The 23322-nt window shown below is 41.1% G+C and overlaps 1 protein-coding gene across 1 annotated transcript; it reads right to left on the reverse strand.

Annotated features, from left to right (window-relative positions):
• Window positions 1–13378: 13378 nt before the first annotated feature.
• LOC100582955 (cytochrome c oxidase subunit 5A, mitochondrial-like) lies at window positions 13379–22123 on the reverse strand. The gene is made up of 3 exons (XM_012504286.2): window positions 22038–22123; window positions 20137–20170; window positions 13379–13852 (listed from the first exon to the last, which is right to left on the reverse strand). The coding sequence occupies exons 1-3, from the start codon at window positions 22121–22123 to the stop codon at window positions 13379–13381; spliced, it is 594 nt and encodes a 197-aa protein (XP_012359740.1).
• Window positions 22124–23322: the final 1199 nt, after the last annotated feature.

Raw genomic sequence — 23322 nt, forward strand, 5'->3', positions numbered from 1 at the left:
CCTTTCTAGTATATTTCCCATTTGAGTGAATGGCAACAGATCTCTTGCAAGAGTTGGAAAATGAAAGGGAGGCAGCAGATGTTTTGTATTATAGTGTACACATACTTTCAGTTATTCAATCAAACATAATCTGAGTGTTATCATGAAGGGATTTTGCAGTTGTAGTTGAAGTCCCTAATTAGTTGACTTTAAGTTGATAAAAGGGAGATTATCCAGGGTGGCCCTGATTTAATCAGTTAGAAGGCCTTTAAAATAGGGTTTTTCCCAGGCCGGGGCTTACTAGTGAATTCTGTCAAATATTTAAAGAAGAGCCAATTCTTCCAAAATGTAAAAGAGGAGAAAACACTTCCCAAATTATTCTATAAGGCCCAATGCCAAAATCAAAGACAACACAAGAAAAAAACTGAAGACTAATATCTGTTTTGAATATAAATGCAACAGTTCTCAATAAAATATTAGCAAACTGGATCCAGCAGCATATAAAAAAGGATTATACACCATGACCAAGTAAAATTTATCCCAGGAATGCAAGGCTGGTTTAACATGTGAAATCAATTAATGTAATACACTATATAGTAGAATAAGGGACAAAACCACATGATCACTTCAATAGATGAAGAAAAATTATTTGACAAAATTCAGCAACTCTTCATAATAAAAGAAATCAACAAACAAGAAATAGAAGGAAACTTAACCTAATAAAAGGCATTTATGAAAAGCCATGCTGGGTGCGGTGGCTCATGCCTGTAATCCCAGCACTTTGGGAGGCTGAGGCAGGCAGATCATGAGGTCAAGAGATTGAGACCATCCTGGCTGACATGGTGAAACTCTGTCTCTACTAAAAAAAAATACAAAAATTAGCTGGGTGTGGTGGTGTACACCTGTAGTCCCAGCTACTTGGGGGGCTGAGGCAGGAGAATTGCTTGAACCCGGGATGCAGAGGTTGCAGTGAGCCGAGATCATGCCACTGCACTCTAGCCTGGTGACAGAGTGAGACTCAGTCTAAAAAAAAAAAAAGAAAAGAAAAACCAACAGCTAACATCAGACTTAGTGGTAAAAGGTTGAATGTTTTCTTCCTAAGATTAGGAACAAGACAAGAATGTCTTGTCTAACCACTTCTAATCAACATTTTACTGGAGGTTATATCTAGGGCAATTGGACAAGAACATTAAATAAAAGGCATCCAGATTGAATAGAAACAAGTAAAAATTGGCTGGGCGTGGTGGCTCACGCCTGTAATCCCAGCACTTTGGGAGGTTGAGGCAGGTGGATTACCTGAGGTCAGGAGTTCAAGACCAGCCTGGCCAACATGGTGAAACCCCATCTCTACCAAAAATACAAAAATTAGCTGAGCATGGTGGTGTGTGCCTGTAATCCCAGCTACTTGGGAGGCTGAGGCAGGAGAATCGCTTGAGCCTGAGAGGTAGAGGTCGCAGTGAGCTGAGGTCGTGCTTTTGCACTCCAGCCTGGGCGACAAGAGTGAGACTCCGTCTCAAAAAACAAACAAACAAACAAACAAAAACTCTAGCTGCCTTTGTTACAGAAATTAACAAACTAGTCCTAAAACTTATATGAAAATGTAAGGGACCCAGAATAATAAAAACAATCTTTAAAAAGAACAAAGTTGGGGAACTTATACTTCCTGATTGCAAAACTTACTACAAAGCTGAAGTAATAAAGATATTGTAGTGCTGACAGAAGACAGAAATATACATCAATGGAATAGAATTGAGAGTCCAGAAATAAACCCTCTTACACTTATGGTCAACTGATTTTCAATAAGGGTGCCAAGATAATTAACAAGGGAAAGAATACTCTTTCCAACATGTGTGATTGAGACAACTGGATATTCACATATAAAAGAATGAAGTTAAACCTTCAACCTCACATTGTACACAAAAATTATTTCTAAGGGGATTATGGATCTAAATATAAAAGCTAAACCTATAAAACACATAGAAGAAAACATAGGAGTAAATCTTCTTGATCTAGGATTAAGGAATGATTTGTTAAATACAACACTAACAACCAAAGTGACAAAAGAAGAATGTATCTACATAAATTGGACTTCACCAAAATTTAAAATGTTTGTGCTTCAAAGAATATCATCCAGACAGTGAAAAGACAGCTTATTAAATGGGAGAAAATATTTGCAAATTATGTAGTTGATAAGGGACTTGTATTTAAAATATATAAGTAACTCTTACAATTCGACAATAAAAGGACAACCCCATTTACAAAATGAACAAAGGATTTGAAAAGACATTTTCCAAAAAAGATATATGAATGGCCAGTTAGCACATGAAAAGGTATTCAACATCATTAGTCATTAGGGAAATGCAAATCAAAACCACACTGAGATATCATTTCACATCCATTAGGATGGCTAAAAAAAAGTTTTTTAATATACAGTAACAAGCCCGGCATGGTGGCTTACACCTGCAATCCTAGCACTTTGGGAGGCTGAGGTGGGCAGATCGCTTGAGGTCAAGAGTTCGAGACCAGCCTCGCCAATACGGTGAAACCTGTTTCTACTAAAAATATAAAAAAAAATTAGCCAGGCATGGTGGCAATCACCTGTAATCTCAGTTACTTGGGAGCCTGAGGCAGGAGAATCGCTTAAACTCAAGAGGCAGAGGTTGCAGTGAGCCAAGACTGAGCCACTACACTCCAGCCTGGGCAACAGAAGGAGACTCCATCTCAAAAATAAAATAAAATAAAATAAAATAAAATAAAATAAAATAAACAATAAAAAGTGTTGATGAAGATGTGAAGAAACTGGAATCCTTATTAGTTGCTGGTGGGAATGTAAAATAGTGTTGCTACTTTGGAAAACAGGTTGGCACTTCCTCAAAAATTAAACATAGAGTTACCATAAGACCCAGCAATTCCACTCCTCTGTATACACCCAAGAGACATGAAAATATATGTCCACACAAAAACCTTTACGCAAAACTTCAGAGCAGCATTATTTAGTCCAGAAGTGAAAACAACTCAATTTATCAAATGATGAATAAATACCATTTTAAATGTGATATATTTACACAATAGAATATTCAACAATGAAAAGGAATGAAGCATTAATACATGCTACATCATAGATGAATCTTGAAAACATTTTGCTAAGTAAAAGAAGTCAGATGCAAAAGACCACATATTCTATGAGTCCATTTATATGAGTTGTCCAGAACAGGCAAATCTGCAGAGACAGAAAGTAGTTGTCTATGGCTGGAGGTGTGGGGGTTGGAGGATGCTGATAGGAAATGGGGACTATATGCTAATGGATACAGGATTTTTTCCTGGGGTGATGAAAATGTTCTAAAATTGATTGTCATGATGGTTGCACAACTTTTGTAATAGACTGTCATCAACTGAATACTTTAAATAAGCGCATTGTATGATATGTGAATTGTATCCTAATAAAGCCATTATTTAAAAAGCAGGGAGGGAAGGGTTACATCTGCCCTGAACTCAGAGACTCCAAACAGCAGCTGGGCTTGCAATTGCACTCCCTTCCTCCTGGATCTTCCTTCCTGACTGCCTGCGCACAATAGGCTTTAGCCCGTTCCCATAGGGTTCCAGCCTGCTCATGATCTTCCCTTGCTGACTGCGTGCTCTGTGGATTTCAGGCTTGCTTAGCCAGCCCCACAATTGTGTAAGCCAATTCCTTGTAACAAACAAACTTGTTCTGCCTACTGGTTGAAACCTGTTATGGAAACCAGTGGTCAAGAGTTTCTCTAAATATTTATCTCAAGAACCTGGGGTAGGTATCTGGTTGAGGATTTAGGGGTCATGGATTCTGCCAAATATCAAATCACCACTCACTTTTAGAATGCTTGTTGACGAGGCTTTGGTCAGAGGGAATAGCAGTAGTTGGGATTGGAAGAGCAGCCTCTAGTGAAATCATATTGGTTCTTCCTCCAAGGCAAAGAGCTCGCTCTCTTCTTGACCATGAGCTTAATTTTTAAGCTCAATGGGTAAAGCGAACAAAAAGCTGAGTATTTTGGGGGGCCAGAGAACATTTATTGCCTAATTTGTTGTTTCCCCTGCTGTGGAGAATCATGCATTATTTTAACACCCTTGGGTCTATGCATGCTGTCACTCCTCTCACACACCGTAATTGATTAATGAGTTTGAAGAAGATAGTGGGCAGACATAGCCTAGCCACATCCTCTTTCTTTCTCTGGGAACTGAGCTTTCTGCAGGGAGCCCACACTTTCCTTTGCTCTTCCATTCTATAAATTTTACTTATACAGTAAGTCCTCCCATAATATTGTTGATAAGTTCTTGGAAACTGACTTTAAGCAAAATGATACATAATGAAACCAGTTTTACCATGGGCTAATTGATATAACAAGAGTTGAGTTTCTTAGCATATTTCTATCACAAAACATCACTAAACTTCTAAATAAAGACCCAAAACACTTCTAATATTAAACATTAAAATAAATGTGAGGTTACCATATATTAAAGAAAGATTAATAAAGACAAGCAAGGTAATTATTTACCCAATTTTTGATGAATCAGTGAGTGATGGCAGTCATTGTAGTGGAGGTGAAATCTAGGAATAAATGTTTGCAAAGTGGAAATTTTAAGGAGCACCTACTACCACCACAAAGTTCAAAAACATTAGGCCAGGCACGATGGCTCATGACAGTAACCCCAGCACTTTGGGAGGCTGAGGCGGGTGGATCACCTGAGGCCAGGAGTTCGAGACCAGCCTGGCTAACATGGAGAAACCTTGTCCTACTAAAAATACAAAAATTAGCCAGGTGTGGTGGCGCGTGCCTGTAATCCCAGCTACTCCAGTGGCTGAGGCATGAGAATCGCTCGAAGCCAGGAGGCAGAGGTTGCAGTGAGCTGAGATCGCTTCGCTGTACTCCAGCCTGCCTCAAAATAAATAAATAAATAACAGATATGGTGGGCTTGCCAGGTGCTTTTATATGGCATTATTGTCAGGCATTTGTATGATTGCATAACAATCATACAAATTTGCAGACTTTACAGATTTTTACTTGACAATGATTTGTATTATTCATTAATTCCTTTTCCAACCGTCTTATTCCAGTTCAGGGTAATGAGTGGCTGGAACTTCTCCCAGTAGCTCAGGGCACCAGGCAGAAACCCACCCTGGCCAGGATGCCATCCAATCACAGGGCGCGCTCACACACACCCAAACTCACTGAGATTGAGACCATGTAGCACGCCAGTGAACTTCACACTCACATCTTTGCGATGCAGGAGAAAACCCATGCAGATGTGGGGAGAACATACAAACTCCACACAGAGAATGGCCCCACTAGGAACTGATTTTTTTTTCATAATCAACTTTACAACAAAATGATATTGAATGAAAGGACATTATTCAAGGACCTGCTATACTTGACTCCATGGGAAGAGGGCTGGGTTAGGCCAGAATTGTCTGTACCTACACAGGCAAGGCTGTCTTGTAAGTGTGAAGTTGTTTCAAGAAGTCGATCTGCCTACAGGTAAATGTCATATTATCTGTTCAAGTCTTTATTAATAATAAAGATGATATGTGGCCTCCACTCAATCCCTAATGTCTTAGACTTTATTTTTTTGGCAGGGGGTTGAGGGGATGGCAGGACAGAGTCTTGCAGCTAGAGTGCAGTGGTGTGACCGTAGCTAATGGCAACCTCAAACTCCTGGGCTCAAGTGATCCTCCTGCCTCAGCCTCTCAAGTAGCTGGGACTACAGGTGCACACCACCATGCCTGGCTAATTTTTAAATTAGTAAATTTTTGGTGCTGACAGGGTCTCACTAGGTTGCCCAGGTTGGTCTTGAGCTCCTGGCCTCAAGCGATCCTTCCACCTCAGCCTCCCAAAGCATTGAGATTATAGGCATGAAACACTGCATCCAGGCTACATTTTATCTCATACTTTATCGTTTGATTCAGAATTTGAAAGGCATGGTAGTTACTGGCCCCCTCAAAGACTTCAGCATGAGACAGGAGAAGCAGCAATTTACAAAAAAGTTTTGGACATGTGCAATAGTAATGCCCAAAGTAATAATTAAACTCTTAGACTTTTTTAAGAGTCAGAAGGGATCCTGGAGATAATCTAGCAGCTAGATTCTAACTCATAGAGGTTAAGTAATGTGTCCAAAGCTACCCAGCCTTCTAGTGACATATCAGAATTACAATCCAAATTTTCTTTTGGCCCACTGCACTTTCCACCATGCCCTGCTGCTTCCTTAATATGCTGAGATTTTTAAAATATCACATTCTGCTTTTTTGTTCTCATTTTATCTGTTTCCCTGAGTATCAGACTTTTGTCATTGTTATAAACAAAGAAATAAATGCACTTCAGGTTAAATAATTTTCCCATGGCAATAGGGCTTATCAGAGGTAGCGCTGGAAATGAAATATAGTACTCTAATTTTAGTCCGAGGTTGTACTCATGAGATTTATTTTTTCTGTCAAAATGCCAAATTGAAATAAATAGGAGAGTGGGACACCATGGAAGTACAGTTGCTGTGGTGGAGGCTGTGGTTCATATATTAATTCAGCCAACGATCTCTGGTTCCTTTTCTGCCATGAAGTCACAGTATGTTGTGGGATTAAAATTTCCTCCAAAAGAATAGAAGGAAATAAGTAGAATGGGGTGTCACTGCCTAACTCCCAAAGCCTGTGATCTTAATTAACTCTGACGTTGACTGCCTTCCCAGATCTGTAAGGTGCAAAGGGAAACTTTCAGGCAGTACAATAAAAGTTTAAGCAAATTTCTAGAAGCAGTTAACTTATACATTATTCATCAGAGTAATATTAATTTAGCACTTGTATATTATAGATTTCTTTAAATAACCATCCCTGCAGTTTTATTGCTGGAAATGCATTAATGTGAAAGGTATACATTAGGCTGCAATTAGGACAGCATGGAGAATTACTTTACAGACTGGCAATCTGTTAATGAAGCCATTACTCCGAGCTTCTACAAAACCTACAGCTGAATTTCATTTGATTTCTGACCAATGGTCTTTAATCTTACCTGCTTTCCATGTTGAGAATTAAATCATTCATTCATTCACAAAATAGTTTTAAGCTGCTGTGAATCCCGCACTGTTTTAGGCATTGGGAATAGGGTAATAAGTAGAACAAAGTTTCTGACCTCATTGAACAGAATGTGTTACAAAATAATAAGCATAATAGAACCCTTTTTTGCTGCTGTTACAAATAGGCATACATCCTGTTTAATAAAGGTATTACACTTGTGTCCTTAAAAAAGAAAAACTATGGTCAAATAAATTTGGGAAATAATGCAATTATAGTCCCTTTTTAATGCTTCAAAATACACGTAAGCTTATTAAAGACCTCAAGATATTACACAATAAAGGAATCTGTTTGGCTTATTTGACTACTTAAACTTCATTTTTCTCTTTTGGAATAGTGCTGCTGCTGCTGCTTCTTTTTTTTTTTTTTTTGAGACAGAGTCTCGCTCTGTCACCCAGGCTGGAGTGCAGTGGTGCGATCTCAGCTCACCGCAACCTCTGCCTCCCAGGTTCAAGCAGTTCTCTGCCACAGACTCCCGAGTAGCTGGGACTACAGATGCCTGCCACCACGCCCAGCTAATTTTTCTATGTTTAGTAGAAATGGGGTTTCACCATGTTGGCCAGGCTGTTCTTGAACTCCTGACCTCGTGATCCACCTGCCTCGGCCTCCCAAAGTGCTGGGATTAGAGGAATGAGCTACTATGCCTGGCCGGAATAGTGCTTCTTAACCTTTTGTGAATGAATGTTTCAAGAAGTCATTTTTAGAAAATACTAAGCTGTAAGAACTCATTATTATACATGAGATAAGGAGCTAATATCCAAAATATACATGGACCCCAGACTATTCAATAACAAGAAATCAAGTAACCCTATTAAAAACGGGCAAAGGACTTGAATAGCTACTTCCAAAAGAAGACATACAAATGGCCAATAGATACATGAAAAGGTGTTTAACATCTCTAATTATCAGAGCAATTCAAATGAAAACTACAATGGGATGTCACCTCACACCTGTTAGACTGTATATTATCGAAAAGATGAAAGATAGCAAGTGTTGGTGAGGATGTGCAGTAAACGGAAACTTGCACACTGTTGGTGGGAATGTAAATTACTACAGCCATTTCGGAAAACAGTATAGAGGTTCCTCAAAAAACCAAAAATATAATTACCATAAAATCCAGCAATCCCACTATGGGGCGTGTGCACAAAGGGAATAAAATCAGTATGCTGAAAGAATATCTATACTCCCACGTCCATTGCAGCAGTATGCATGTTAGCCAAGGTATAGAAACAATCTAAATGTTCATCAACAGATGAATGGGTTTTTAAAATTTGATGTATATACACAATGGAGTACTATTCAGCCTTTAAAAAATAGGGAATTCTATCATTTGTGACAAGGATGAACCTAGCGGATATTATGTTAAGTGAAATAAACCAGGCAGAGAGAGACAAATACAGTATGATCCACTTATATGTGGAATCTAAAAAAGTCAAACTTCTAGAAGTAGAGGGTAAAATCGTGGTTACCAGAGTCTTGGGGAAGGGGCCGGGGGTGAACCAGAAAGGAGAGATAATTTACCAATGGGTACGAAGTTACAGCTAGATAGGAGGAGTAAGTCCTGGTGTTCTACTGCAGGACAAAGTGACTATAGCTAATAATAATGTGTTGTATACTTCAAAAGAGCTTAAAGAGAGGGTTTTTAATGTTCTCACCACAGAGAAACAATAAATATTTGAGATGGTGGATATGCTAATTACTCTGATGTGATCATTCCACAATTTATGCATATATTGAAACATCACTTTGGGGCCAGGCATGGTGGCTCACTCCTGTAATCCCAGCACTTTGGGAGGCCGAGGCAGGCGGATCATGAGGCCAGGAGTTGGAGACCAGCCTGATCAACACGGTGAAACCCCATCTCTACTAAAAATACAAAGATTAGCCTGGTGTGGTGGCATATGCCTGTAATCCCAGCTACTCAGGAGGCTGAGGCAAGAGAATCGCTTGAACCTGGGAGGCGGAGGTTGCAGTGAGCCAAGATCAGGCCACGGCACTCCAGCCTGGGCGACAGAGCTAACCTCCTGCTGAGGCATGAGAATCACTTGAACCTGGGAGATGGAGGCTGCAGTGAGCCGAGATGGAGCCACTGCACTCCATCCTGGGTGACAGAGCAAGACTCAAAAAAAAAAAAAAAAAAGAAAGGAATATCACTTTGTGTTCCACATAAATATATACAATTATTACTTGTCGATTAAAAATAAAATAGGACGGCCGCACGCAGTGGCTCATGCCTGTAATCCCAGCACTTTGGGAGGCTGAGGCGGGTGGATCACAAGGTCAAGAGATGGAGACCATCCTGGCTAACACTGTGAAACCCCGTCTCTACTAAAAATACAAAAAGTTAGCCTGGCGTGGTAGCGCGCGCCTATAGTCCCAGCTACTCAGGAGCCTGAGGCAAGAGAATCACTTGAACCAGGGAGGCGGAGCTTGCAGTGAGCCGAGATCATGCCACTGCACTCCAGCCTGGGTGACAGAGGGAGACTCTGTCTCAAAAAAATAAAAAATAAAATAAAATAAAAACCAACGACCAAAAACCAAACCTTGGAATTTTGGAATCAGCCATTTCTCCAAGAAACCCTGGTTTCTTCTAATGGGAAATGATATTTCAAGACCACAATGGAGTCACTGTTTCTAAGTCTTTTCAGTGGAAAGAACTACATATAATAGGTATAATGTCTTGTGAGTTGTGAACTCCAAAAATCTGAGGCAGTTCTCAGTTAATTTAGAAAGTGTATTTTGCCAAGGCTGAGGACCCACACCCGTGACACAGCCTCAGGAGTCCTAACGACATGGGCCCGAGGCGGTAGGAGCACAACTTGCTTTTGTACTTTTTTTGAGACTCGCTCTGTCACCAGGCTGGAGTGCAGTGGCGCCATCTCGGCTTACCGAAACCTTCGCCTCCTGGGTTCAAACGATTCTCCTGCCTCAGCCTCCCAAGTAGCTGGGATTACAGGCATGTGCCACCCGCCAGGCTAATCTTTGTGTTTTTAGTAGAGATAGGGTTTCACTATGTTGATCAGGCTGGTCTCCAACTCCTGGCCTCATGATCCACCTGCCTCGGCCTCCCAAAGTGCTGCGATTACAGGCGTGAGCCACTGTGCCTGGCCTGGTTTTGTACATTGTAGGGAGACATGAGACATCAATGTGTGTAAGATGTACATTGGTTCAGTCTGGAAAGGTGGGACAACTTGAGACAAAAGCAGGACAACTCTAAGTAGGGAGGAGGCTTCCAGGTCACAGGTAGATAAGATTCAAATGGTTGCATTCTTTTGAGCTTCTGATTAGCCTCTCCAAATGAGGCAATCAGATATGTATGTATTTATCACAGGGAGCAGAGGGGTGACTTTGAATAGAAGGGGAGGCAGATTTGCCCTAAGCAGTTCCCAGCTTGAGTGATTTTGGGGCCCAGAGATTTATTTTCCTTTCCAGAGTTTATACTAACATTTCCATTTTAAATTATAACTACAAGGTTTTTAGTTAACTTCTATATTACATGTATATCTCCTTTCCTCCACGCCAAGAACCCTAGTTCTCAAGGTAACAGGGGATGATAGAATTTGAAAATTTCATGACTTTCATTTACTTTTTCCCACATAAAACCAGCAGTCTCAGAACAATAATAGTAGTTATTTTAGGATAACAATATGTTACTACTGACAATTAATATTCATAATACAATCACCACCAACTACTGAAAATGGTAAACAATTTTGCATATGTTATCCCCATTCTTACCCCAGTTTTAAATTGTTGTATCATAGCTACCCTGTCAGATGATATAACCTTTATATTCTGTCATCTGCCTCCCTTTTAAATTTTATTTTGTCTTAGTTCTACAGGCAACGTTCTCCTTTCATCTACTACTTCTCTTAAGGCATTTTGTGTGTGTGTGTGTGAGTGTGTTTCCCTTTTTTCTTCTAGTTTAGCGTTAATCATTACTGTAATTTTTTTTCTTTTTTCCTTTTTTTTAGAGATAGGGTTTCCCTATGTTGCCCAGGTTGGTCTCGAACTGCTGGGCTCAAGCGATCCTCCTGGCTCAGCCCCGCGAGTAGCTGGAACCACAGGCGTGCGCCACCACACCCAACTAATGTTTTGTAGAGATGGGGTTTCGCCATGTTGCCCAGGCTGTTCTGGAACTCCTGGGCTCAAGTGATCCACCCACTTTGGCCTCCCAAAGTGCTGGGATTATAGGCATGAGCCATATGAGTCATTGCGTCTGGCCACATTATAGTTTTTTTTTTTTTTCACATTATAGTTTTGATCTACTTCTTGAATATGTCTTTATGATGTACTTTCATTTTTTGTAGGAATGTTATTCTGCTCCGTATTCTTTTTTTTCTTTTAGTAAATTTGGAATTTGACCTTAGTATTTTTCTATTGTTCGTTCTTAAGTAAAATTAGTTTTTCTGAACTTCTAATGGTGGCTAGGTTCAGATAGATTTTGCTAACATCACTGAGGTACTTCTTTGCTTTTGTGTAAAGTTTTAAATATATAGCTGTCTGCAGTTTTTAGATTTCCTGGCTCTGCTCTCCTTATTGACTTTTTATCTGGATCTCCTTTTTTTTTTTTTTTTGAGATGGAGTTTCACCCTTGTTGCCCAGGCTGGAGTGCACTGGCGCGATCTTGGCTCACTGCAACCTCCAGGCCTCCCAGGTTCAAGTGATTCTTCTGCCTGAGCCTCCCAAGTAGCTGGGATTACAGGCATGCGCCACCAAGCCTGGCTAATTTTGTATTTTTAGTAGAGACGGGGTTTCTCCATGTTGATCAGGCTGGTCTCAAACTCCCCACCTCAGGTGATCCACCTGCCTTGGCCTCCCAAAGTCCTGGGATTACAGGTGTGAGCCACCACCCCGGCCTGGATCTCCTTTTTATGTGTTGTCCCTATCTTGATCGATTTTGATCCCACACCCAGCAGTTTCTCTCAGAGCTGTGTCCTGGAAGTGAGATTTGTACAGTCAGTATTGTAAATTCAGAGGGGCTAGAATGTCCCCACCCCTTTATGTCTTACTGGGTTTTCTTGTGCTCATCTGCAATTAAAATGGGCAAAACCCCTGCCAGTTTCAGTTGCCACTCATGGATTGACCTATTGTGCTTTCCAGTGAATGCTGTTGCTCTTTGGATTCTCCTGTTCTCAGTCTATCAAATGTCCCATGGGCTCCCTTTCCTATCTCTTACACACACTCCAACATCATGCAGGTCTTGTGGTTGATGATGGTGTGTCCCCATATGCTCGTATTCTGTGGTTTGTGGGGATGCCTTGCCATCTTCTTTTGCTGTAAATGTTATCAATGAGTTTTAATTTTGTTGTCTAGTTTCTCTGTTTATATGTAGGGAGTTTGAGAAGATCCAAAACCATGCTCTCACTGTCATGTTTCTAGAAGCCCTATAACTTTTAGGGAACTGAAATTTAATATATTTTATATGATACATTATGCTTTTAAAAAATAATTCTAAAATAATTTCAATCTTACAGCAAATTGCAGGAATAATTCAGACTTCTTTTTATCCTTCGATTCCCTAATCAACTAACATTTTACCATATTATCTTTTTCTCTCTCATTTTGTATATAAAACATATAAAAGTCCAGTAAAATCATTATAATCAATAAATTAAAATTGATACAATACTAACATCCAATCTGCAGACTACATTCAAATTTCACTGATTATCTCCATAATGTGCTTTATAATCACCCTTTCCTTTCTGACCCAGGAACCAATAGAAGATCATGTGTTGAATTTAATTGTTATGTCCCTTTAACCTCCTTCAACTTGGAGATTCCTGTTTTTCTGTGTCTTTCATGTTGACAGTTTAAAAGAGAACAGGCAATTAATTTGTAGACTGTCCCTACACTTGAGTTTGCCCTAAGTTTCTCGTGGTTAGATTCAGGTTATTTGTTGGTAGTGGGTTTTTATGGAGGCGTACCACAGAAGTGATGCTTTGTTCTTCTCAGTGCAGCATCAGAAGGCAACAATGTAATTTATTCTATTTCTATCAGGGTTGACCCTTATCACTTGGTTAAGATGGTGTCTGCTGAATTTCTTCACTGTAAAATTAATTAATAAGTATTTTGTACTTACTAGGTTAAAAGTTATTAATAGGTATTTTGTGGAGAGCTACTTTTTTTTTTTCAGTTCAAACTCATTTCCCTTTTATTAAAGTCCAAGTTACCATTACATGGCTTGGTACTCAATAAAGGAAAACTTATTCAAATAAGGTAATATGTTATCATCAGTATTTCCAGGTAACTGTTTACACACAAGTAGCAATATCAATAAATCCTTGAAAAGCCCATCCATGGAGTTTACACTTTGTCAAGGCCCAGTTCCTCCGGAGTGGAGATTCTCAGTTCATTTAAAGTTGGTCTAAGTTCCTGGATGACATAGGGGTAGATTTCCTTATGAGGTCCTGCTTTGTCCTTAACAGCCTCTAGGATGCCAACTGCACTAGCAAAATCGTTTAACCGTCTGCATGCCCGCAAAGCAGCATCAATGATTTTGGGCTCTGGAACCAGATCATAGCTAACAAGTGTGTTCATCCCTTTACGCAATTCCCAGGCATCTATATCTGGCTTGTTGAAGTATGTTACCCTGCGAGCATCAAACTCCACATCTGTCTCATGTGACCCATGGGAATAGCAGTAAACTGACTGGATAGCCGTGGCGGGGCCGGGGGTTGGGGCGGAATGCAGGAGGTCTCGAGGGCCGGCCCGGGCGGTTGCAGTCACCGCGCAGCGGCGGAGAGCGGCCCCAGTACAACGGCGATGGTGGCGCGCAGGCTGAGAATGGAGAGAAACCGGTGTGAGCTCGCGGGTTGCTCCCCAGCTGGCGGTGGCCGGCTAGAGCTACTGTTATGTTATGTTATGATGTTTTATGTTATGTTATGTTATGTTATGTTATGTTATGTTATATCGTGTTCTTCATCACATTCCACAGCTCCCCCCACCCCCCGCCACTGGCTTTAGCATCCATTATTGGTTCTTACCTAAATCAATTATTACTATAACGGTTGACAAATGATGCTATTCTAATTCCATTATTATTTCTACATTTATTAGTTGGTATTCTATTATAAGGTAAAGTTTTCCTTGGCCTAGATCAGTGACTCATGCCTGTAATTCCAGCACTTTGGGAGGCAAAGGCCGGTGCACTTGAGGCCAGGAGTTCAAAACTAGCCTGGTCAACATAGTGAGACCTCATCTCTACAAAAGAAAAAAAAAATCAAAAGATTAGCTGGGCATGGTAGTGCATACCTGTAGTCTCACCTACAGGGGAGGCTGAGGCAGGAGAATCACTTGAACCCAGGAGTTCGAGGCTGCAGTGAGCCATGCTTGTGCCACTGCACTCCAGCCTGGGTGACAGAGTGAGACTGTCTCTTAAAGAAAAAAAAAAAAAGCTTTCCCTTCTCCCTTATCTATTTTATTCAATGGACGATAATCTGTGGCTATCATTTATTTTGATATTCAAATTTTTCCAGATTTAGCTAATGAGAGCCCTTCAAACTAGGACTTCTCCTAACATGTCCTCATCATTCTTTGATTGCTTTCCTACTTTTGTGACAAACAAGATGTTCCGGGAACATTTTGTACTGTCCTCGTTCCAGTCTTAAAAGCAACCATTTCTTCGAGGATTTCTGGATTCTGTTAGTAGAGAATGGTATTCAGAAGCCTCCATCTGCGTGCTGGGTGTGATCATTGCTACTAGGAGATCACTGCTTCCAGGTTTAGTTTTCACCCTTTCTGAACTGTTAATTCCCTTCTGTGACAGAGAAAAACCTGGCTCTCATCTCAATACGCTCACTTAATTAATCTCCCTGTATGTAACCAATCTCCTGACCTTATGGCTGCCTTGCAGACCAAGACACCACCTTACATTGAGGCCATTGTGTAGTAGAAATGAGACTAGCCCCTTTGCTCTTCCCATTATAACTTGTAAATGCACTACACAAAGCCAGTGAGACCCTTTTCTAAACTAATTCCTATTCTTTATGCAAAAGAGAGTATGTATGAAATTTGGGACTCCATTTATTTAATTTATAATTTTGTGAAATTTATTTTGCTATAGAAATGAATGTATATTATAATATTGGAATTAAAATTTCTTTTTAATCTGAAGTTTCTGGCTTTGCATTTCATGAGTTTGTTATGATACAGTGAGAATATTTGCTCAACTGCTTTTTGGATACACAATTTAACAAATGAGAACTGAGCAGCAGGAAAAAAATTAGTGAGAATTTTAAAAAATTAACTACAAGTTCAGTTATGTTTTAAAAAAGTGATTTTAAAAGATAACAAAAGTCTCATATCACTTTTAACTCAATCAATGTTTTCTAAAATATTTACTACAAGATTGTAAGCTTTGTTATTACTAATAATAACTTTGATCAGTATGAGCATTATTGTTTACAAAGCACCTAATAAATATTATCTCAATCTTCTCCCAGCTTTGTGGAGTAGATGACATTATCTCCATTTTACAGACAGATTGTAGGCTTACTGAAGCTACGCAACTTGTTAAAGATTGCCCAACTGTTGGGCAGAAACGGTATATAAACAGAGTTATTTTAACTTATCATTTATTCTTCCCTTTTCATGATTTCATTCCTCTGAATTGGGATTTTTTCTCATCTCGCCTGTCCTGTTTGACAGATTATAAATGAATAACTATCCTCCTACGTAATTTACTAATTTTGTCACCTAGGCTTAGATCAATCAACTCTAATAGGTTCATTTATTCAAGTTGCTGAAAGTGCCTATCGTCCCCCAGTATTTATTTCCCCTGCATTGCACAGTAATAGAATGTTTAGCCAGACAAATGGCCACCTCAGAAAAAAGTTCATTTCTGGCTGAGAGCAGTGGCTCACACTTGTAATCCCAGCGCTTTGGGAGGCCGAGGCGGGTGAATCACTTGAGGTCAGGAGCTCAAGAACAGCCTGGCCAACATGATGAAACCCTGTCTCTACTAAAAATACAAAAATTAGTCAGGTGGTAGTGGTGCACACCTGTAATCCCAGCTACTCGGGAGGCTGAGGCAGGAGAATCACTTGAACCTAGGAGGCAGAGGTTGCAGTGAGCTGAAATCTTGCCACTGTACTCCAGCCTGGGTGAGAGAATGAGACTCTGTCTCAAAAAAAAAAAAAAAAAAAAGGAAAAAGAAAAAAAGAAAAAATTTCATTTCCTAGCCTACTTGTCAGGTGGGTATGGCCATGTGATAAAGGGTAGTGATGCTGACAGTGCCTGGGAACCTTCCTTCAAATGTGCCCCCTGTACTCCTTTTTTGTCACTTTCTCCATCCTGCTTCCTGGAGCAGAAATCCTGCCCTGCATAATGAGAATTAGGGCTCTACCCCAGGAATGTCATCAGGGTGGTGAGCTAGAAGGAGGCTCCTGGGTCCAAATAACTTTATGGGGCAGAGCTACCATATCTATCTGGACTGCAAAATTCCAGACTTCAGAAAACTCAAAATCCACTAGATGTTTTTAAGAGACGGCATGTTGCTTTGTCACCCAGGCTGGAGAGCAGTGGCTATTCACAGGCACAATCTTAGTGCTTTGCAGCCTCCACCTCCCAAGAGATCTCACCTAAGCCTCTCGAGTAGCTGGAACCACAGGTGCAGGCCACCACGCCCAGCTAAGCCACTGATATTTTGACTTGGCCAATCACAACCTAATGTATACATTCAGTATCTATCTGCAGATCCTACCTAACCAGTCTCAAAGTTGAGTGAGACTGGCCATTCACCCCACATCCAGAGGCAGGCCCTGATTGCTTTAGTGCCCCTCAGGGTGATTTCAATGTAGGGGGTAGGGCCATAGTGGTCGGTTCAGTAATGAGCGCCTAAGCCAGTCAGCTTATAGCCTTCCCCTAGCCCTAGTGGCTGGTTCCCTAAGATACAGATCATGGGAGGTTTGGGAGAGGCGCCCTCTCTTAGGGAAGGATGTAGCCCAGGTATAAACACGGAAGCATGTAGCTTTAGAGAAATCAGGCTGAGGATGTGGCTGGCTGGTGGAGGAAGGTAGAAATAAAAGAATTGTAGGTGTTTTCCTTCAGATTCAACCAACCCTAAAACCTGCCTAACTTGTGGTCTTTTCAGAGAATGAGCCAACAATCATCTAGTTATATTGTTTAAGCTAATTTCAATTGAGTTTTCTGTTCATTGTATCCAAGGTCATATAACTGATATACCGTCCAGTGTCTTCAGGATTACATCAATGTTTAATAATGTAGATTGACATTTTTAGGTAGTATTTTTTTATTTTTTTGACCAGTTTGAACACAAATGTAATGGATTCCTATTTTATTCAGTATGTGATCACCTTTTGCTATATTTTGTGTGTGTGTGTGTGTGTGTGTGTGTGGTCTCACTCTGTCACCCAGGCTGGAGTGTGGTGGTATGATCATGGCTCACTGCAGCCTCGACCTCCTAGACTCAAGGGCCCATCTCAGCCTCCCAAGTAGCTGAGACTACAGGCATGTGCCACCATGTCTGGCTAATTTTTTAAATAATTTTTTGTACAGATGGGGTCTCACATCTGTTGTCCAGGCTGGTCTTGAACTTCTGGACTCAAGTGATCCTCCTGTCTTGGCCTCCCAAAGTGCTGGGATTACAGGTGTAAGCCACCACACCCAGTCTTATTTATTTTTCGTGTTCAAATTGTCCCAATTTAACACAACTTTTTCACACAGTTTGTCCCATCGCTTTATTCTCTGATTTTATTTTTTAAATCTTGAAGGATGGTTTTGTAAAGGCTGCGATGGATGTGTTAAAATTCAAATGTGAAGCTTACCCTTTCTGGAAAATCACTCCTTGGTTTTCTTATGCTGTCTCATTTCTCTACCATCTCATTTCTCTACCTTTTTCTTTGCCCATTTTTCAAATTGTTTCTGTACTGACTCCCTTCACAAATCTGTTTTCTTCTCCAGCTCCTGAAAGGTGCTAGTTTTTTGGTTTTGTTTTTTACATCTTAATTTTTTAATTCATTTCTTAAAAATCTTGTATGTTCTTCCAATGAAAAAATTATTTCTTTAATTGACAAATTAAAATTGTATATATTTATGATGTACAGTATGATGTTTTGAAATATGTATGCATTGTGGAATGGCTAAATTGGGCTAATTAATACATGCATTACCTTATACACATCATTCTCTTGTGGTAAGAACTCTGAAAATCTACTTTCTTAGCAATATTCAATTATGCAATACAGTTTTATTAATTATAGTCACTGTGCTCTACAGTAGATTCCCCAAATTTTTTACCTTGCAATTGAAAGTTTGTGTTCTCTGACCAACATCTCCCCATTTCCCTCCCCAGCTCTGGCAATCATCAGACTACACTCTTGCTTCTCGGTATTCCAAATTTTTAGAATCCACATACAAATGGATCATGTGGTATTTCTTTTTGTGCCTGGCTTATTTCACTTAATATAACGTCCTCCAGGTAAATCCATGCTGTTGCAAATGACGAAGCTTAGTTCTTGACCCACAGATTTAATGTGAAGTCTTTCTCAGAGGTGTCACTCACTCATAACCTCAAATAATCACCTTTGCAATTGTCTCCAATACTTACTGTGTTTCAGGCCTCCATTTCCAACTCCACTAGGAAGCACTGTAGTGATCTAAAGGCAGTACACCTCAAACTGAAATCTTTCATCCAAAACTATTAATAGCTGTCTCTAAGTTTTTCTATTCTTACCTAAGCATGTCATTCTCTCAATCTCTCAATTTTAAAACTTTGAGATCATTCTTATCTTCTACTTTTCCTTTTCTACCACATTTAGTCCATAAGCAAAGTGTAGTTTCTTCTATAAACTTTTCAAGGACCACTACTAGGACATAGCCCTTCACAGTCTCACATCTGAATAAGTGTGTTTATTTTTTAACTTGTCATTTTATCTACCCTTACAACTCATTTTATGTGTGAATTATGAAAAATTGCCCTGCTAAGAACCTTTAAAGACTTCTTAAATCTCTTATCCTAGCACTTAAGGCCCCCAAATTTGTTCTTTACTTAGCTCTCCAAACCCATCTCCCCCTACTTGTTTACATCAACTGGACAAAGTGGTGTACCAATTTCTTCCCAAATGCTATATTTGCCCACCTTCTCTGCTCCCTCTTTGTGAAATGCCCTCTGTCCTCTTATGTGTTTAATCTTATCTCTTTTTCAATTATTATTATATTTTGAGACAGGGTCTCATGTCTCGCTCTGTCACCCAGGCTGGAGTGAAGTGGCATGATCTCAGCTCACTGTAACCTCTGCCTCCCAGGCTGAAGCCATCTTTCCACCTCAGCCTCTTGAGTAGCTGGGACAACAGGACTGTGCCATGCTAATTTTCATGCCTGGCTAATTTTTGTATTTTTTGTAGAAACGGAATTTCACCATGTTGTCCAGGCTGGTCTCAAACTCCTGAACTCAAGTGATCCACCCATCCTAGCCTCCCAAAGTGCTGGAATTACAGGTGTGAGCCACCACACCCAGCTTACTTTTATCTCTTTTTCAAAGCTCAGCCCAAGTCAGTTTCTTTGTTTTTCCTTTGGCTTTTTGTTTTCTTTTTTGAGACGGAGTCTCACTGCCATGCCCAGGCTGGAGTGCAATGGTGTGATATGGCTCACTGCAACCTCTGCTTCCCAGTTCAAGCGATTCTCCTGCCTCAGCCTCCCAAATAGAGGGGATTACAGGTGCAGGCCACCACGTCCAGTCAATTTTTGTCTTTTTAGTAGAGGCAGGGTTTCACCACATTGGCAAGGCTGATCTCGGACTCCTGACCTTGTGATCTGCCCACCTCAGCCTCCCAAAGTGCTGGGATTATAGGCATGAGCCACCGCACCCAGCCTCAAAGAAATAGTTCCTAAGGTGGTAAGATCCCCATCGGCTCTCCACTTTTTCCCTTTCTCTTCCTAGAGTCAACCTAATCAAAGACACCCAGCCATCTAGCACACCTTCCAGCAAATGCATGAAATACCTACAGGATGTTTAATTTTACCTGTTAAAACCATCTGATTATTTTATAGACACCACAACCTGAGGGCAGACCACCAAGAAGGCCTCTTTTTTATCCTTCTACCTTGAGCTTCCAGTATTGGAAACCCCAACCCCATCTGGAAAAACCAGACCAGGTCCAAAGATTGACAGTCAGCACCAGGAGCAGAGGGTCTCTGGAGTCAAGAGAAAGAGAGACTAAAGAGAGAGAGAGAGGAGGGAGGGAGGGAGAGAGAGAGAGAGAGAGAGAGATTACAGGGGAGGAGGCTTCACTGCGAAGGGGATGGGAGAAGGAGAGGCTGAGACCTGGCCTCAGTGAGAGAATCTGGGGGAGTAGAAACTACTAGAAGAAACAGAGGAATCACTCCTGTATCTCCAGTGCTAGAAGCAAAAGGCTGTTTTGTACATTCTTTCAGACTGTGTGAACTTGCCCTACTTGGTAAGGTCAGGTAGTAAGACTACTTGGGGACAAGTACAGAACTATTCCCTCCTTTCTGGAATATGAATACAATGTATCAGTCAGGGTGCTGGCTAGAAATAGATGACACACTTAATGGGTTTCACTGAAGAGTTTAATAGAGGGACTATTTTCAGAGGGGTGGGCAGGATTGAGAGACCCATCAAAGGCTAGTAAAGTATCCAGGGATTAATGACAGCTAAAATCTATTACCACTGCAGGCCTGCAGAGACAAGGGAAAGGCACAGTGTCACCAGAGACTGGGCAGCTAGAGCTGTGGAAAAGAGACAACCTGGCGGTAGCTGTGGCCATAGAGGGTGGTAGGAGACCAATTCCTCTTTCCCTCTTCCCATTGCCAGGAGTAGTGCTTCTCTTTGGCCATTCCCGATAAGAAGCCACAGAATAAGGGAGGACAGGGCATGCAGTCCTTGGAAATCATCCTTGTAAGATACAGAGGAGGGCAGAGGAAAGGCAGATTATGGATCTGTGGTGAGAGGATAAACCCAGCATATGTAGTGCACTACAGTTATCACAGTGATTGTTCTCTACTCTGAATCCCATAGCATAAAAATGAGGGTTTTATTGCTAAAACCCTCATTTCAATTTTCAACGACCATCTCCTGAGTGCTTCCCAAAAGTACTAGATGCTTGGGCGTGATACACAAATTAACCACACATGGCCCCTTTAGGAGCTCAAATCTGGTGGGCAACCTTTAGACATAGAATTTGCTGCTTTATATTGTGTTTTATCTTTTCTAGTGGGTGCGGTGGGTTGGATCTTTATAGATTACAAGAGCAGAGATGTTTTCAAGTCTGACGTGATGGGAGTTCTACATCAGGCTCCATGTGAAATTAGAATCTTAGTCCAGATACTGTGGCAAATGTAGTGACACCATAACAGGTTTTGTAACTATCGCATCTGACTCAGATGACGGTGTCGCTCTGCTTCCTACTTTTGTCTGACTCCCATTCTTGTAACCTGACTTTCTCTGCCTGCTCACTGCTGACCCTCTTTGTATGTCTCACTTTCAGATTCCCTGAAAGAGGATTAAATTGGGCCAGTTTATCCTTCTCTGTTCCTATTGGGCAGAGTTCTGCTACAAGCCATCTTAAATGGCAATGCTTTGTTTTATGTCCAGTCTATAGATGAACAGCTTTGTCCTGAGTAGCCAGATCACATGAGACAAGTACGGCAACTGTCATGAACATCTGTCATTTGCAGCTACCCGAAATCGTCCAAATAGTCTCTCTTCATTATCATAGTTCCTCAGTAGAAATCCTGCCTTCTCGATGTAGAACCCCAAACTCCCTTTCCAAGATTTCCTTCTTGTTAGGGTGCACACAAGTGATGTAGATTCCACTAACTAGATTCAAGCATTTGTTTCAAGATGGAGTTACATGGAGAAGGAGGGAGAGTACAGGGCCTGCATTTTGCAGGTGCAGATCCTGGCAAAGATGGTGTGGTTCTGGAGCTGGTGAAGTGAACCACAGAAACGAAAGAAGCAACGGACATGCACATCTGCACTTACTCTATATCCCAGTTCCAGATAACTTTTGTTTCTCTGAGGATGAGGACTTCATGGAGAGAAACAGCCATCAAAATAGTTGCTGACATCCTGCAGCCAGAGAAAATGTTTCAAAATGCAGATTGGATCATTACCCTCCAAAGGCTTTCTTATGCCTCTGCTATAGCCAAGGGAAGACAGGAGTGAGCTCTCCTGTTGTTTTAGGAGGAGGATGAGAGACAGGTAAGGCAGGTCCCAGTGCATGGCTAGGGCCAGCCTACATCAACTGACTCCCAGCTGACCCAGAGATACATTGAGCTTGCCCAGCCCAGCCTACATCAGCTGACCCCCCTGCTGACCCCAAAACACATGAGCAAGTCCAGGTGAGATTAGAAGAGCTGCCCAGCTTAGCCCAGATCAGCTGACCCCCAGGTAACCCTGGGACACATGAGCAAAGCCAGCTGAGGTCAGCAAACTTACTCATCCCTACCCAGTTAAAATCAACCAATCCCCAGCTGAGCTAGTTTCATTGTTAACAAGCCAGAGCTACTCATTGAACTGGACCAGTCGTGGCTCCAGGACTGGAGACTGTGGCACTTTTCAGGTGCCACATTGAAAAGATGTTCAGGTGGCCCAATACTCTTGCCTTTGTGAGAGAGAGGAGATCCCTCCAGCACTCAATACCCCCTCAGATTATTATTTTGAACAGTAGCAACCTGAAGGGCTTCTGTCATCAAACATTTCACCCTACATGCAGGAATCATGTGAGAATTATTAATTATTTCCTTGATCACAGTTGGACTCCACATTCTAGAAATGTGAAGACTTTGAAAGTACCACTTGCTTCGTCCTTAGCTTTTTTTGAGATAGAGTCTTGCTCTGTCGCCCAGGTTGGAGTGCAGTTGTGAGATCTTGGCTCATTGCAACGTCTGCCTCCCGGGTTCAAGCAATTCTCCTGCCTCAGCCTCCTGAGTAGCTGGGATTACAGGCATGCGCCACCATGCCCAGCTAATTTTTTTTTTTTTGAATTTTTAGTGGAGACAGGGTTTCACCATATTGGCCAGGCTGGTCTCGAACTCCTGACTTTGTGATCCGCTCTCCTCGGCCTCCCAAAGTGCTGGGATTATAGGCATGAGCCACCGCACCCCGCCTTGTCCTTAGCTTTTTAAAGTTAAAAGTAGTGAAGTAAGTTGAAACCATTTATATGATTCTTCCAGTAAATTGCCCCATTCACATTCAAAGGCTAGACAAAAATCAAGGAGGGAGCTTAGAATGGGGAGTTTTCTTTGACCTTTGTGGCAGAATAAGG

Source organism: Nomascus leucogenys, chromosome 1a (assembly GCF_006542625.1).
Source record: "Nomascus leucogenys isolate Asia chromosome 1a, Asia_NLE_v1, whole genome shotgun sequence".
Lineage (NCBI taxonomy): Eukaryota > Metazoa > Chordata > Mammalia > Primates > Hylobatidae > Nomascus > Nomascus leucogenys.